The sequence below is a fragment of the Impatiens glandulifera genome, chromosome 3, assembly GCF_907164915.1.
Source record: "Impatiens glandulifera chromosome 3, dImpGla2.1, whole genome shotgun sequence".
Classification (NCBI taxonomy): domain Eukaryota; kingdom Viridiplantae; phylum Streptophyta; class Magnoliopsida; order Ericales; family Balsaminaceae; genus Impatiens; species Impatiens glandulifera.
In genome coordinates, this window is record NC_061864.1 from 50,565,689 (window position 1) to 50,583,116 (window position 17,428).

Sequence of the window (17,428 nt, forward strand, 5' to 3'; positions counted from 1 at the left end):
TGCGTCCTAGATTTTCAAGTAGTCAGTTGTAGAGGATTAGAGGTGAGCCTCTTTTCACAATAGAGGTTAAGAACGATCCATTCAAATTTATCAACGTTTTAGCCAAGATGATACATGAGGGGTCTTTGTTTCCCCTACGCATGTGGCATGCTACCTCTAGGATTTTGGAGGATGGCTTGTTATCCGTTGGAGCCATAAATAAATGGGCCAACATGATCGTCATCATCATCAGGGAGAATCCCATAGTTAGGGGAAATTGTCCATTCCCAATTTCCATCTTTGTCCATTTATGGAAGTCGATGACATTCTTTTTGATGATTGTTTCGGATGTGGTTTTTGTATATCTGTATTCCTCTTGCAAGAGTTTACTCAAGGAAATTGATTCGACAAATGGTTTCAAATGTATAACATTCTTGTTGTCTATTATCAGAATAACTCAAAACTCTTCTATGGTTGGGCACATAGACCTTTCTCCCATATAATAAACTCTTCCTGTATAGCTCCATCTTTTTGTATTTGCATTATGAATGTGAAGTTTATTTTAAAGTTTGTGATCCTCGTGATGGGGGTTAGTTAGTAAATTCCATGGTTCCACTCGTTTTCGTGGAAACTTAAATCCTTAGGATTAACTCAAAATCCGTCATCATGGACATTGTCTTTGATAGGAAATTCAAAACATTTAAAAAATGTTTTTGTTTTGAAAAGAAGGAACATCTTTGAGATGCTCACTTATACTATACATGCATACACACAATACATATTTAGTAGTCACGTAATGGTTGTAGTGACAAGGTTTTGGGTTGTCTAGGCACAACAAACAACCAGATTGGTGATAGTATCCATGTTTTTTGTTATAAGAGTAATCATAAAAGAGTATCATTCGCCGATAGTGAAGGGGATAAACTTCCGCCATAAACTAAGGAATATCAACTCAATTGGGAATTTCCTCCCACCTCTACAATGCCTACGTCCCATTGGACGGCTCATCGCCAAAGGGTGGGGTCGATTCCGTGCATTCTTATTTTTCCTCTCGCAATATCACTCAGTTTGTAACAAGTTATCAATCTTCATTGACAATCTATGTATATAAGTGTAAAAGTACCGATCATAGTCGTGTACTTCTTTGCAAGTAAGAAGAGGGTGATGTACCCTTTACACGTAAATGTTTTAAATAGGGTAAACATATGTCTTTTAGGTGTTGTACCTTTCAAGACAACCCTATTAAGTATAAAACGTGATACAAATATTTCAAAAACTAAGTTTATGTTTTCGAGTTAAACATTTAATCCCTAGTAGAGTCGCCAAAAAGTTATAACCCCTAGAAAAACCCTTTAGTTTCGATTTTGCGAAAAAGCTCAAGGTTCGAGAATTTCAACCTCGATTTAAATGTTAGGAATTTTCTTTTTAAATAAAATATTGTTTTTAAAAGATTTTTAATTATTCCTGAAAACCTTTAAAATTAATTAAAAATAATTAATTTGGGGTTAAATTTTAAATAATATGGGGGTTTGAGATAATCAAATCACAATTTAATCTTTTAGAAATCCATTAGTTTAAATTAATTAAATATAATTAATTTAAAAGATTATTTATTTTGAAAGAGAGACGCAAATTGATTTTTGAAAATCAATAAAAGTCGGCATACATGTATAAACGTATTGGTCAAAGTTTCTTTTAGTTCGTAGTTTGGTGATACTCGGGAAAGGTCTTTCGCGCTTCATCCTCTATACATGTTTAACAACCTCTATTTATAAAGTTGACTTTTGAAAACCAGTTGCATAACGTTTTATTTTACTTATTATTCTTCCGGTCCTAAACATGCATAAGGTTTATGCGTTATTTAAAATATGGTAACAACAATATTTAATTGCTGGTACCTATTGCTGAGTACGTTGACTTAGGGAGGAAATACTATAGAATATCAGTTATTTTAAGGGTGTTAGGGTTTAAAAATAAACACCAAACATGCCTCTAGTTAAAAATATATTTTGTGGAAACATCCCAAAAATATTTTGAAAACATTTTCTAATTTTTGGGATTTTTAGAAAATAGTTTGAGGGTCCAAAATTATAAAAATAATTTTGGAATTTTGAAAAGGGAACCAAATAGGCCTTAGGACCGGAGTCCTAAGCCTTGGGTTCATTTTTATTGGTTTGGGTCTAAAAACCCTCGGTCTAGGTCGAGGCTTGACATCTTTGGTCGGAGTGTCGAAGTCCCTCGGTCTAGGTGCTAAGGACTCTCGGTCCTTGGCTGAGATCATCAGTGTGGGTGTATAAACTCATCAATCTTGGGCTAGCTCTGAGCTAAGTTCATCGGTTAGGGTCAAGATTCATCTATCCTAGGTTTAAACCTATATGTCTTAGGTTAGACCTCTCGGTCCTATATATAAAAATCCTTGGTCGGACCTCTCGCTCCTAGCTCAAGAACATCGGTCAGACTTGTCAGTCCTATTTGATTTCTCGATCGGATCTCTCGGTCCTAGGTTCGAATTTCCCGATACTAGGTCTCGATCCGGACCAATGATTGTTGGTTGGACCTCTCAGTCCTAGGTCGAACCTCTCGGTCCTCAAGAATACAAAGGTTGATGATTTTATAATTTTTATTTAAGCTTGAATTCTTTGATCCAAGATCTTGGGTAACTTTACAAAGATGTGTTGATCATTATCTCAATGTATCAATCAACTTGGATGATGATCAAATCGATCAAAACAGTTTGTGATAAAAAAAAATAGATTTTTGATTTTAATGTTTTTTTGAGGAGAAAAGAACTATCAAATAGTTTTCTTATATCTCATATACTTGATTAATACTAAAACAAGAACATTGGTTGTTTGTTTTGACCAAATCAAGAACTCAAAAATTTCAATTTTTTTATTTTGATCAAACATGATCGGGATGGATCAAACATGATCCAAACAGTTGTCCAACATGATTACAATCATGTTGGGATGCTTTTGGGATGTGATCTAAGAGAATTAACCAAAGAACAATAAATACATTTTTTATTTTTATAATTCAAATTTGGGTTTTTCAATTTTATGTGGATTGATTGTTTCCAACCTATCCATAAAGTTTATAAATGATCATATGATCGATTACCAACCATAAAAACAAATAAACAACAAGCATACAAGCTTATGCAATTTGAAATATAAAAAGTTCAAATTCAAATTGTAAATATGAATTAGAGGATGATTGAAACCTTACCAAGTATTAGAGAACACTCCTTGATAGAGGATCACCTAAAGACTATTTATATTAGCTTTAGGTCGGTCGAGGAGGATGAATTCAACTCCAATTTGATCGCCAGAGTTCTTGTCTCTAATTCTATCTCATTCGTGGCAGCCTAGTTCTAAGGGGAAATAAGGTTAATAGGTTTAAGGTAATGATGGCGAGGATAAGGCGAGCACATGGGTGAAAAAAATCAGAGGATAAGATTAGGCGGAGATAATCCTTCTAGAAGATCACCGTAGTTCGTCACAGCCGCCTAGAATTCACGAAGAAGACGATCAAAACGACTCCATTTTGACCAGTCCAAAACGTGTCGTCGGCGGTGCGTCAGCGTTCCATTGGCGCTTGGGCGATTAGACTAACGGGGTTAACGTCCCGTTAGTTAATCCCATGTGGATCGGGCGCACGCGTGCTTCTGCTACAATGGGGTGCGTGGCGTCTTCCTAGGTGCTAGATGAAAATCCAGCACTGATCCGATGGCTGATATTCTAGCTGCAACAATTAAACATAATTTCTGCTACACAAGATTGTTAATTTTATTTTTAATAAAAGAGTTATTTGAAATCAAATTTAACCCCTTTCTTGCGTTTTTCTTCACCAAAAATTCCACAAAATATTTTTGGAAACATAATAAAAATTATGTCCATTATTTTATTTTTGGGTATTTTGGGGTATTTATTTAATTGTTTTAAGACATAAATTATATATAATTTATGTTTAAAATCATAATAAAATAATTTCAACCCCTTCTTAAATTAATTTGGGTAAAATAAATACAATATTTTAACCTCAATTTATTTTTGGATTTTTATTTAATTTTTCTAATTATGGTTTAATTATCATAATAATTAACCCTAATTTGACATTTAATCTCTTTTTGATTATTTTGAATTTAAAAATTCAAAATATTATTTTAATATTATTATAAATAATAATATTATTTATAAATTAGGGTAGGTCAATTTTTCATGTTTACAGAATTTGTTAATTGTTACAATTAATATTAATACTTGTTACTATAACCTATTTAACTTGCATTCTCCTAATGAAAAGTAAATGTCAATGTAATGATGAGACAAACAAGACTAACCATTAGATTGATGAATAAGTGGTTGTTGATTAAAGAATTGGTAAATAGTTTTATGGTTTAATTATATATATTCACTCTAAAATTCTGAAAGTCTTTTATTATCTTTGTGAGTGTTCTTAGTGTTGTTCGAGTTTCTTAACTCGACTATTTCTGTTTAAAACCCGATGATTGGATTATGGTAATTTTGTCAAGTTCATTGTTGTAGTTATTATTTTTGTGCTAAATTATTGCAAATTATGTTGTACCCTAAGAAGTAGTCACCGACAGAAATTTATCTGAACAAATAAGAGGAGACTGTGAAATTGTTTTAAGGGAACTGTGGTCCACACATATTTCAGAACATCAAGAAGAGTTTTTTTATTTTATTTTATTTAATAAATGATTGTATTTATTATATTATAATTTAGTTGTATTGTGATAATATTTGTATGTATTTGTTACTATCTAATATTACCAAATTTATCCATCTTCAAATGACTCAAAGAGATTCCTTAGGTTGAATAATTATTTAATATTTTATGATAAAAAAAAATAGCTTCCCAATTTGTTTTCTATGCAAGAATACCTAAAAAGTTAGAACTACATTAATTAAATAAATAAATAAATAAATAATACCCGAAACAATTTAAATAATTAAAATGTGTAACAGTTGCTATCTTTGACCATTGTCTCCTTTGTGGCACGTGCAAGTTCATAATGCATTGTTTGGAATGAATTTGTTTCTTTTAGGATAGTTTGACATATTTTTAAAGAATATTATAATATGAGAAAAAATAAAATATGATATAAAAATTCTCTCTAACTAAACAAATAAATTGTAATTAGATTGTGTATATTTATTTCTCAAGAAGTTGCGGGGGTCTTGTTTCGATAGCTTATATGAGTCAAAATAATTTTTTCGCTAAATAAATATTTAATTATTTTAGTTTTATCTCCATATTTTTAAAATTAATTTAGATAATATATTTTCTTTATTCTCAATGAAATTCATTAACTGTTTATATCATTGTTAAATATTAGTTACAATTTTACATAAATTTCTTTTTTAATAAGTAAGTTTTTAAACTATTGAAATTCAAAATATTTTATTTAAAATATAATAAATATTTAGGCTAAATCAATTTATAAGTAGTTTATTATTATTATTGCAGCTATTTTTAGAACATATTTTAGTATAATTTATTATTTAACAAAATAAATAAAATTAATATTTAAAAAATATTCATTAATTCATATGAGTAGTTATCTATCCAAAATTAAATTGCAAAATAATTTGTACAAAATAAAAATTTAGGTGTTAATAATACAACATGTTTGTAATAATAAATATTCTAATGACGAAGATCAAACAATCTTGTAATTTCTTAATGGTGGCTCCACCTAGGACTGCAAATGAACAAAGTTGTTCGCGAACTGCTTGGTCAAAACTCGACTTGAGTTTGACTTTGACTTTGACCAAGTTCAAGTCGAGCTCGAGCCGGCTCGTTTAATATTTGAGTCGAACTCGAACTTCGAACTTTTTCGAACTTGATAATAAATAATATTTAATATTAAAATAGTAAAATTTAAAATAAATATTTTTTATTTACAAATATTTGAAAATTTAATTTTAAATTAAGTTTTTTGAGTCGAGTTTAACACACATTTATAAACTCGTTTAAGCATAAGTTTAAGTCGAGCTAATAACTATTCAATCGAGTCGAACTCGAGCTCAATCTGCTTTGAGCTCAGCTGAACTCATTTGCAATTCCCGGACAATTTTTTTTAGCAATTTTTTTTTAGCAAATATTTTAAGAGGTTCTTCCGACTAACCTTTCTTTTTAAAAATCAAATAAAATGTTTTTAATGGAATATGATAAAATGAATATGCTTGATTATATATATAACCTGTCTCTTTCCTCATAAATTTAAAAAAGAAAAGAAAAGAAAGAAGAATGGAACTGGTTATGAATGAACATGGACTAAGAAAGCGGGTATAGAGAGAGAATGACGAAAGAGAACCAGATGGAGGAAGAGAGAGAAACAATGGAAACAGAAAAGTAAGACAAAGGCAGGCAGGCTGACTGAGATTCCTTTGATAGTCACACGACATTCACATCTTCTTCAAACAAACGAATATTCCTTTCCTCTTTCCTCTCTCCTCTCTTTCTCTGTTCCTTCCTACGCGGATCATCATCCGCGCCGCGCCAGAGACCCTAAGAACCCTAAAACTCTATTCATGCATCATTTCCGTTGATTCAGGTTAGTTTTCTTACGGCTGATTGAATTGCTTTCGATTGTGGTAGCGATCGTCGATGTTTTCTACAGATCACAAACACGCATGCATTTACGCAAATAGTATTTAATTCATTTCTTGGAAATTTTGAATTTGATTAGAATGTGATCCTTGTTATTGATTGATTGATTGATTGATCAGGCGCTTTGTTTCGTTTGGCTGAAGAAATCTTAAATTAGATTACAAATTTCATATATGAGGCATAATTGGTCAGTTTTCCTTGATCCTGACGGTGGATCATCGCCTTACATCTTGCCAGCAGATCCAATCGTGTCTCATAGTTTTGAATTGCTGTGTCAAATTGGTTCATTAGTGAACAATTCTATTAACAACTCTAGATACTTGTATTCCCATGGCAGCCTGGCTCTTCAGGAAGCTTTGAGTTGTATATCAAAGTTTGCTGGAACATTGTTATTGTGGTGTGCCAGTCGGTCAAACTCCAATTTTTGTCATGGATTGTCAAGGAATTCTTCTACTGTACAATCAACAACTATAACCTCAACTAGGAATAATAATCTCTTGGGATTTCGCTTCGATTTTAACTCCAAAGGTGAAATTTCCAACCCAGTGATTTTGGGGAATGGAGCACAAGAGTTTTACTCATTTCCAATTTTCTCCTTGGCTGCTGCTCTAATACCGCCGTTTGACAATATGTAAGTAATCTCGTGTTACTTTTTACATAGCTCGATGATCTTTCTCATCCTGTTGTATTGTTATCAGCTCCTCCAAGACATTTAAAATTCCGTTGGAGGATATGGATATGCAAATGCAAAGATGCTTAGATAAAGGAGGGCCATGTGATGTTCATTATCGTGGTTGTGGTGATCTTTCATTTTTGGATTCCGATTGGAGAAGACACACAATTGAGCCTAGAACCGGCATTGAGTTTCCAACTATGTTGGAAAACATGATTGACGACGGAAACAATTTTAGCTCAAACCCTGAGGTTAGCAAAAACAGCTAAGGCTATGTTCAGTTGTGGTGAAATTAGAATTAAGTTGTTTGTTTGATCAAATCAAATAAGGAATTAGACTTGGAATTAAAATTCTTGGATTTCTCCAAACATAAGAATTGAATTGTGATTCAATTACAATTCTTACAATTTCATTTCCAATTACATGAATTCAAATATAGACTAGTCTAAAATTATGCTGATCAATTGGCTGTAAAATTGTCACACTTATCTAAACTTAAGCATTTGGAGATTCCAGGTCCTTGTTGGAACGGGATCTAAGACAATGAAGATAATCAAGATCAAAACTCTGAAAGTTTATGCGTTTGGCTTCTGTAAGTTAATCAAATAATTGACTTTATAAGTTTTAGCATGTTTGAAAATCCTTCCCTTGAATAATTTTTGTCTCTATGTCTCTTACAGATATTCATCCTTATGATGTTTGTAGAAAGTTGGGTCCAAAGTATGCATCAGTTCCATTCGCCGACTTAACAAAATGCCCAGATTTCCTTAAAGACATTCTCAGGTACCTTCACCAAAACAATAAAATGGAATTGTTTTAAGTCAAATGCAGAGTTTTTTTTCTAGAAAAATTCCTGTTTGTTAAATTAAATTTAAGCCTTCTAGAAAGTCCTAACAAATGACAGGAACTGTAAATCAGCTTGTAGATCTGTTTTAGCTATTCTGTGAAGAATAAGGAAGACAACTGATTCATCATCAATCCTAAATTGTTGTATCTCGATCCCATCAAGAAATCGCAAAACTTGTAAACATATTCGTTTGACAAATGAAATTGTGCTTAGATTATGATCTTAGAGCCGGTTTGATAGGGGCTTATTTGAGATTATTTTCAAATAATCGACTTCTTCAATCACATTATTCAAATCATACACTAAAATACTAAATACCATTAATTTTATAATATTTTAAAATATAAAATACTATTTTGGTCATGTTATCCAAATAATCCACTTTAAAATGAAAAAATAAATTTCCAAATAACCCTAGATTATTCAAATAAGCAAGGCCTCATACATATAAATATTCTAATATTTCTGCCTGTTAAATTAAATCAAATTTAAAGCCTTCAAGAAAGTTTAACAAATATTAAATTCTTTTCCTAAAACATTCCATTGCATCCTATATGGAAGAACTAAAAAATGACGGGAACTGTATATCATCTTGTAGATCTGTTTAGTTTTTCTGTGAAGAACAAGGCGGGCAATTGAATTATCATCAATTCTAAAGTGTTGTACTTGTATCTCAATCCCATTGAGAAATCGTCAAATTTTTATTATCATATATTTCCGTTTGGCAAATGAAATTGTGGCTGGATTATGATCCTAGAGCTGATTTGATGTGAGATGTTTGAAATTATTTTCAAATAATTCACTATTCAATCAACTAGTACTTCTTCAAATCATCAATCACAATACCAAATATCACTATTTTATCTTTTTTAAATAATAGATACTAAAGAGACTTTAATTCCAGGATTGAATTTCATATTCGAATGAAACTCGTAATCATCAAAAGGAAATGGTCATTTTATCCAAATAATCCACTTTAACATCAAACAAATTCCAAATAACTCAAGATCAAACAATGATCCATATTTGTTGAGAAACATTTTACATATATATATTGCAAAAATTGTCTTTAGATATATGTCCTTAATTGTGCGTTGGCTGCCTGTAGGGAGGACATCAACATGAGTATAAGGCTTGTGGTTAACTATAATGGGATGAAAGTTAGCTCGGTAAAAGAGTAAGTTACTAATGCCCATATCAATGCTAATACTTGTTAGATTGATCTTATAAGTTTGAAGAGCATTTTGTTTTTTTCTCTATTTATCGATATTCGTACTTATGTCTTTGGTTTCCATTTATTCTAGGGCCTTTGAGAAATCACTTAGAGCGCGTTTGTTGAAGGTGAGCTATGAATTTTCATAGTAGAGAATGAACAATTTGTATCTTTTAAGTCCAAACTGCTGACAAAATACCTGAAATTTATTTTGCAAGGCAAACCCAGAGACTGATTATGCCTGTGTAAAGACATTTGGATCTCTTTTCACACAAGATGTTCCTTTACATGTGGTGAGCGTCCCTAACTAATGGCTTTAAACACATTTTCGGTTAGATTCCTCAATCGATGAAATTTAATATTAAGTGCTAAATGTTGAATACTGAATTTTAAATGGCGAATCAGTTAAGTTCTAAAAAATAAATTAAATGAAAATATCTAAATTTATATGTATTTTGATATGTTAGTTGATTTGATAAAATGTGGACTTATATTGTGGGAAAAGTTACAAAAGACTATTTTACTTTTATACTGACTGACATGGTGTACTAATCCATAGCTTACCACATTAAGCTAGATATTTAAGCTTAACTTTTTTAACTTAATTTGAGCTAAATCTAAATAATTACACATTTTGCATCTGAATTTGGTTCTAAATTTATAAATATATGTATAACTAAGTTATGTTTCATAACTTTTCTTAATTCTTGTCTAAATCGTCATCCAGACCTAAAATGTGCTCTCAAACGAGCCAATATTTATGAGATGAACTTCATACAAAAAAACACTTAATCATTTACCTCACATAAACTGAGAAATGTTTGCAAATAGGCCATAAGTAATTCAACTCTTCACATTCCTTGCTGAAATTGAAATTATGAATTGCTCGTTTCTTCTTCTTTAGGGAACAATAATAGATTTCCGAAGAACAGCTGATGGAAGATTAATAACTGAAAGTAAGTTCGCACAGTGAAGACATCTTTGGCCAAGTTTCTTATTCCTTTCGATTTCAAATGTTTTCATTCGCTTTCTTTTTGTAGTTGGCGGTAATAGGATTGGTGCAGTCCAAAGCAGAGATTTATGCAGTAAGTGAAGAAATAACCTTTTCTTGACTTGAATTTGTTTCGGAGGGCTCATTCCTTTTTGCTGTTGTTTCATTTAGGAGCTTTTTTCGATATGTATATTGGAGATTACCCAGTCTCGGAGAAAACAAAGGAAGAAGTTGGGAAAAACATCGTTAGTATAATCAGATGGTGCTAATTACCAATCCAAACATGTAGCAACTCTTAATCTAGCGGTTTAGATTCGGAAACAGTCTTAAACAGAGCGGGAAATATTGAACCAACCGCTTTAGTATATTCTTTGTAAAATGTTTTTTTAGGATAGAAAATTCATTTGTTATCTTACAAGTTCAAATAAAATTTATGTTGCAGTAATCTTTATTAGAGGTGGTCATCAAGTAAACCATTAAAAACTGATTTTCATTGTAACTACTCAGACAAAAGTTCAGTATTTTATTTCATATTTGAGACCATAACTAAATAATCTTAAAGACACTCATATTAATTTTATTTATGTAAATTTTATAAACAAACAAAGTATAACCAATTATTTAATAGAAGAACATTTAATCAATTAAATGAACTCTACTCTATTGTAGATTTATTTATTTCGATGAAATTGTAAAATTCAAACAGAAAACTTTTCAATAATAAATATTAGTCCTAACTTTCAAGATCAAATGAAATAAATATTAGTCCTAACTTTCAAGATCAAATGAATTAGTGAAATAGTTTTGCATTTAAAAAAATATCAATCATTAAATGAAACGAAACGTCATTTTAAAAAAAAATTCTTACATTACATTTTTTAAATAACATTAAAAATTGAATATTTAAGATATTTTTATTAAAATTATATAAAAAAAATCAAATAAAAAATAATAAAAATCAAGTCAGAATATTCATTAAAAGTGTTGTTCTATATATAACTTTATAAATTTCTTAATGGTTACAATTAACAATAATGCGATGATAATCGTTGGATGAATGGAAGATGGATTAGTGACCGTTGAATTAAAGAATTGATTATGAGTTTAATTTTCAACTATAAATATCCTTTCACATTGTATTCCTCTCCACACATTATCTTATCACTTCTTACTCTAGAATTCTAAAAGTCTTTCCTTGTTCTTGTAAGTATTCTTGTGAGTGTTCTTCGAGTTTCTTGACTCGATCATTTCTTTGCGAAACCCGGTGATTCTGATTCATGTACTTTTGTCTAGTTCGTTGTTGTAGTGGTTTTTCTGTGCTAAATCATTGCAGGTTTCGTTATACTTTGGAAAGCAGTCACCAACGAAACTCTCCAGCACAAACGGGAGATGGTGAAACTGTTTTAAGGAACTGTGATTGCACAGGCCTCGGAGCAAACGAGAAGATTTTTTCTTCATCTCTTAAATAATATATTGTATCTGTTCTATTATCATTATATTGTATTCATATATTATTTACGTGTAATAATTACGAGATAAAATAATCAACAATCTTAAAACCGTCTCATTATTATTTATCTCAAATTTTTACACGTTTCTGATTTTGTTTCAGAAATGACTATCAAAACACCTACTTTCAACATGAGGATACCGGTTCCCGCTAACCATCTGGATAAACCAGAAAAGTTTGATGACTCAAACTTTAAGAGATGACAGCAGAAGATGTTCTTCTACCTCACGACCTTGAGTCTGGTGCGATTCCTCATGGAGGATCCTCCCACTCCTAAAATCGATGAGCCAAGCGTGGTTTCATCGACGGATGCAAACGTGCATCCGAAAGTTGATGTGCAAGCGACTTCGACTATTGATACTTGGCACCATTCAGATTTCTTATGTAAAAATTATGTATTGAATGGTTTGTCAGATTCATTGTACAATGTGTACAATGAAAAGAATACGACCAAAGAACTATGGCAATCTCTTGAACGTAAGTACAAAACCGAAGATGCAGGTGCAAAAAAGTTTATGATTGGTCAATTTTTGGACTACAAAATGGTAGATTCAAGACCGGTCATTAAACAAGTTCAAGATATACAAGTTATTTTGCACGAAATTCATGTCGAGGGCATGAATTTGGGAGAAACTTTCCAAGTGGTTGCTATTATTGAGAAGTTGCCACCGTCTTGGAACGATTTCAAGAACTACCTTAAGCACAAGCGAAAGGAGATGAACGTAGAAGAATTGATGATTCGTCTACGCATTGAAGAGAAAAATAAAAGTGCCTCAAAGAAATACTTTAGTCAACATGTGGCTAAAGCAAATGTGGTTGAGCATGGTAAAGACAAGAAAAAATAAAATTCTTTTGTCAAAAACCGAAACCTTAATCCTAAAGGAGGAATTTCTAAGAAGTTCACGGGCAAGTGTTTCAATTGCAATGGCATGGGTCATAGATCTTCCGATTACAAGAAGACAAGAAGAGTTCGAGAGGCTAACTTGACTCAAGAATTATCGGACATGGATCTATGTGCGATGGTATCTGAGGTTAACTTCGTGGGGTCTAATCCACAAGAGTGGTGGGTTGACAAAGGAGCTATAATACATGTTTGCTCCAACAAAGAAGTGAAGAATGGTGAAAAGTTGTTCATGGAGAATTCTGCCACTTCTAACATACAAGGTGAAGGAAAAGTGATGTTAAAGTTGTCTTTAGGAAAAGATTTAACATTAACTAATGGCAGAATATAATAGCATGGTAGACTTTTTAATCTCAATATAATGGCAGTTAAGCCAAGTATGAATGAAAAGAATAAGTCTTCTATTTATTTGTTGGAGTCTTCCATTTTATGGCATGGTAGACTAGGTCATATTAATTATGATTCGATGCATTGATTAATAAAATTGAAGAGTATACCTACATTCAAAATAAATAAGAAACACAAGTGTGGAATTTGTGTTGAAGCGAAATTGACGAGATTATCTTTTCGAAATGTTGAAAGAAGTAATAGACCGCTTGATTTAATTCATACATATGTGTGTGATTTAAAAGGAACACCAACACGTGGTGGAGGAAAATACTTCATTATTTTTATTGATGATAACACAAAATATTTTTATGTGTATATTCTTAAAAGTAAAGATGAAGCCATAAAGAAATTCACACTCTATAAAAATGAGGTTGAAAATCAACTTGGTAAAAGGATCAAGGTGTTAAGAAGTGATATATGAGGTGAATATGAATCACCTTTTGCTGAGTTATGTGCTCAACATGGTATAATCCATGAGACGAAATCACCTTATTCTCCTCAGCAAAACGGTACGACTGAGAGGAAAAATAGAACATTAAAAGAAATGATGAATTCACTTCTATTAAGTTCTGGTCTACCACAGAACATGTGGGGAGAAACTATTTTGACGACTAATTACCTTTTAAATAAGGTTACACGAAAGAAGCTAGATAAGAGTCCATATGAGTTGTGGCATGAAAGAAAACCATCATATGAATAATTACAAATGTGGGGGTGTCTAGCTAAGGTAGCCATACCATTACCTAAAAAGGTAAAAGTTGGACCAAAAGTTGTTGATTGTATATTTATTGGATATGCACATAATAGTAGTGCTTATCGTTTTCTTGTATTTAAATCAAACATTCTGGATATTCATAATAATACGATAATGGAATCGAGAAATGCATTGTTCTTTGAACATGTACTTCCATATAACTCTAATGAAGAAAAACGTTCTCAAAAAAATTTCTTGAACTAGATGAACAAGAAAAAGAAAAAGAATTTGAGGTTGAACTTAGACGAAGTAAACGAGCTAGAACCGAAAAATCATTTGGTCCAGATTTTATTACTTTCATGAGGGAAAGTGAACCTCAAACGTATAATGAGGCAAGTACCTCGTCTGAAGGGCCTCAATTGAAAGATACAATTAATAGTGAGATAGAATCTATCTTGCAAAACCATACATGGGAACTAGTGGATCTGCCTCTAGGAAATAAACCACTAGTTGCCGATGGATTTTCAAAAGGAAAATAAAATCTGATGGATCAATTGATAAATATAAGGCAAGACTAGTGGTAAAAGGATATCGCCAACGAGAAGGTCTTGATTATTTTAATACATATTCTTCAGTTACGAGAATAACTTATATTCGATTGATTCTTGCGATTGCTTCTTTGCGCAATCTAAAAGTTCATCAAATGGACGTAAAAATAGCTTTCTTAAATGGAGACTTGGAAGAAGAAATTTACATAAATCAACCTTAAGGGTTTTCTTCTCAAGGGTAAGAAAATAAAGTTTGTAAATTGGTTAAGTCATTGTATAGCTTAAAACAAGCTGCAAAACAATGACATGAGAAATTTGATCATTCTATGATCTCAAGTGGATTTAAGATCAATGAATGTGATAAATGTATTTATATTAAAGACACAAAAAATGGTTACGTCATTTTATGTCTTTATGTAGATGACATACTTATCCTTGGAAGTAATGATAAAATGGTTAAATTCACTAAAGATATGTTAAATTCAAAATTTGACATGAAAGATATGGGATTGGCTGATGTGATTCTTGGAATCAAAGTGATTAGAACATCGGAAGGGATAGTTCTAAGCCAATCACATTATGTGCATAAGATCCTTGAAAATTTTAACAAGGATGATTCTACATTGGCTAAGACTTCGATAGATACAAGTCAACATTTATCTAAAAATTGCGGAGAGAGTGTTTCTCAATTAGAATATTCTCGAATAATTAGAAGTCTAATGTACTTAATGAGTTGTACAATACCAGATATAGCTTATGCTGTAAGCAAACTAAGTAGATACACGAGTAATCCAGGTAATAATCATTGGAAAGCCATTGCACGATTACTTAGGTATTTAAGAAATACTCGTGATTATGGTCTGAACTATACGAGACATCTTGCTGTTATCGAAGGATACATTGATGCTAATTGGATTTCAGATATGAAAGACTCTAAGTCAACAAGTGGATATGTATTTATACTTGGAGGTGCAGTTATATCTTGAAATTTTCTAAACAAACTGTTATTGCTAGATCCACGATGAAATATGAATTTATATCTCTTGACAAATGTGGTGAAGAAGCTGAATGGATACGTCTATTCTTAGAAGATATTCCAATATGATCTAAGCCCGTACCAACAATTTCTATTCATTGTGATAGTCAATCTGCGATCGGACGAGCTAAGAGTCATATGTATAATGGTAAGTTTAGACATATACGTCGTAGACATAATACCATTAGACAATTACTCTCTACTAGAATTATCTCAATTGATTACGTAAAATCAAAAGATAATATTGTAGATCCGCTAACCAAAGGGTTAAATAAAGAGTTGGTGTTAAAGTCCTCATAAGGAATGGGACTTAAGCCTACAATAAGTTAGTATGAAGGGAAACCCAACCTATGATGACTAAAGATCCCAAGAACTATGTTCAATGGGACAACCTAATTGTACTAAACTTGGTAGATTACTATGGGTAAAAAATCTTACGATAAAATAGCATTTCAGGAGAGGATAAACACACAGGCTTTTAATGATTCTTTATGAAAAAATAGATCACCTATGTGAGAGAGAAGTGAGGTCGCTTCAAAAGAATTACACGACTTAATTCTAGACCCTCTCACTAAACCAGACGAGTGTTCATGGACAAAACGAACACAATCATGAGACCTGACATGTATTAGGAAGAATTCTATGTGAAAGTGTGTAATCGTTTACACAAAAGGCAGAATAGTTCAAGGACAACGAGTCTACTAATCGGCTAGTAAAGTTATATACTTTCATAAGAGAATGTTCAAAGGGTTACACATGCCTATCCTATGTAGAATTCAACTGTTGAACCTTTCACCGGGTTAATCTTTCAATTTTTATTAATGTGGGGGATTATTGGAATTAGACAAATTCCATTAATTAAATGGAAACGATATTTGGGTTAATGAAATTCACACCAAATTCAAATGTGAATTAAGTGTGAAATTAATCCAAATGAAATTCACATGAAATTCAAATGTGAATTAAAGTGAAATTAATCCAAATGAAATTCACATGAAATTCAAATGTGAATTAAAGTGAAATCAATCCAAATTAAATTCATATCAAATTCAAATATGAATTAAGGTGAAATTTCATCCAAATGAAATTCACATCAAATTCATTGTGAATTAAATTTGTTAATGGTTACAATTTATATTTATGCCTTGAATGAGGAAATTAACAAATGGTGCTAAGGTTTTAACCGTTTTTCCAAAAAACAAATGGTGTTAATTGTTATTATAACTACAAAATACTTATGGATAGATGTAACTTGCAAGAATGATAAAAAGACAAGCAAGGATAACCGTTAGATGAATGGATGATAAATTAGTGGCCGTTGGATTAAAGAATTGATTATGAGTTTAATTTTCAACTATAAATATCCCTTCACATTGTATTCCTCTCCACACATTATCTTATCACTTCTCACTCTAGAATTATAAAAGTCTTTCCTTGTTCTTGTGAGTATTCTTCGAGTTTCTTAACTCGATCATTTCTTTGTAAAACCATGTGATTGTGATTCAGGTACTTTCGTCTAGTTCGTTGTTGTAGTGGTTTTTCTGTGTTAAATCATTGCAGGTTCCGTTGTACCTTGGAAAGCAGCCACCAACGAAACTCTCCAGTACAAACGGGAGACAGTGAAACTGTTTTAAGGGAACTGTGATTGCACAGGCCTCGGAGCAAACGAGAAGAGTTTTTCTTCATCTCTTAAATAATATATTGTATATGTTCTATTATCATTATATTGTATTCATATATTATTTACGTATAATAATTACGAGATAAGATAACCAACAAACTATAGATAAGATCGGAGATCATCAAAAGATCCGACCAAGAATTAGTTTTTGTTAAAACCTTCTCCGACGATCCCAACACTGATCCAGGCTTCTGGATAGCCTCCAAAACATCTAAGGAGTGTTCTCCAGTTGTAGGTATGAATCCAAAAACTCTGTATTTCGATTTGTAATTGAAATTCTGAATTTTTTTAATTTTTTTAGTTTGATCAATTTGACTTGTTTCTAG

General features: G+C 31.6%; 1 protein-coding gene across 1 annotated transcript; it reads left to right on the top strand.

Moving 5' to 3' along the window:
* The first annotated feature begins 6,330 nt into the window (after positions 1-6,330).
* LOC124931409 (fatty-acid-binding protein 2-like) lies at positions 6,331-10,774 on the top strand. Its single transcript, XM_047471865.1, has 11 exons — positions 6,331-6,562; positions 6,738-7,249; positions 7,317-7,542; positions 7,808-7,883; positions 7,972-8,074; positions 9,247-9,315; positions 9,443-9,479; positions 9,570-9,644; positions 10,256-10,307; positions 10,392-10,436; positions 10,514-10,774. Exons 2-11 carry the CDS (start codon positions 6,792-6,794, stop codon positions 10,609-10,611), a joined length of 1,239 nt encoding a protein of 412 aa, XP_047327821.1. The 5' UTR covers positions 6,331-6,562; positions 6,738-6,791; the 3' UTR covers positions 10,612-10,774.
* The last annotated feature ends 6,654 nt before the right edge of the window (positions 10,775-17,428 follow it).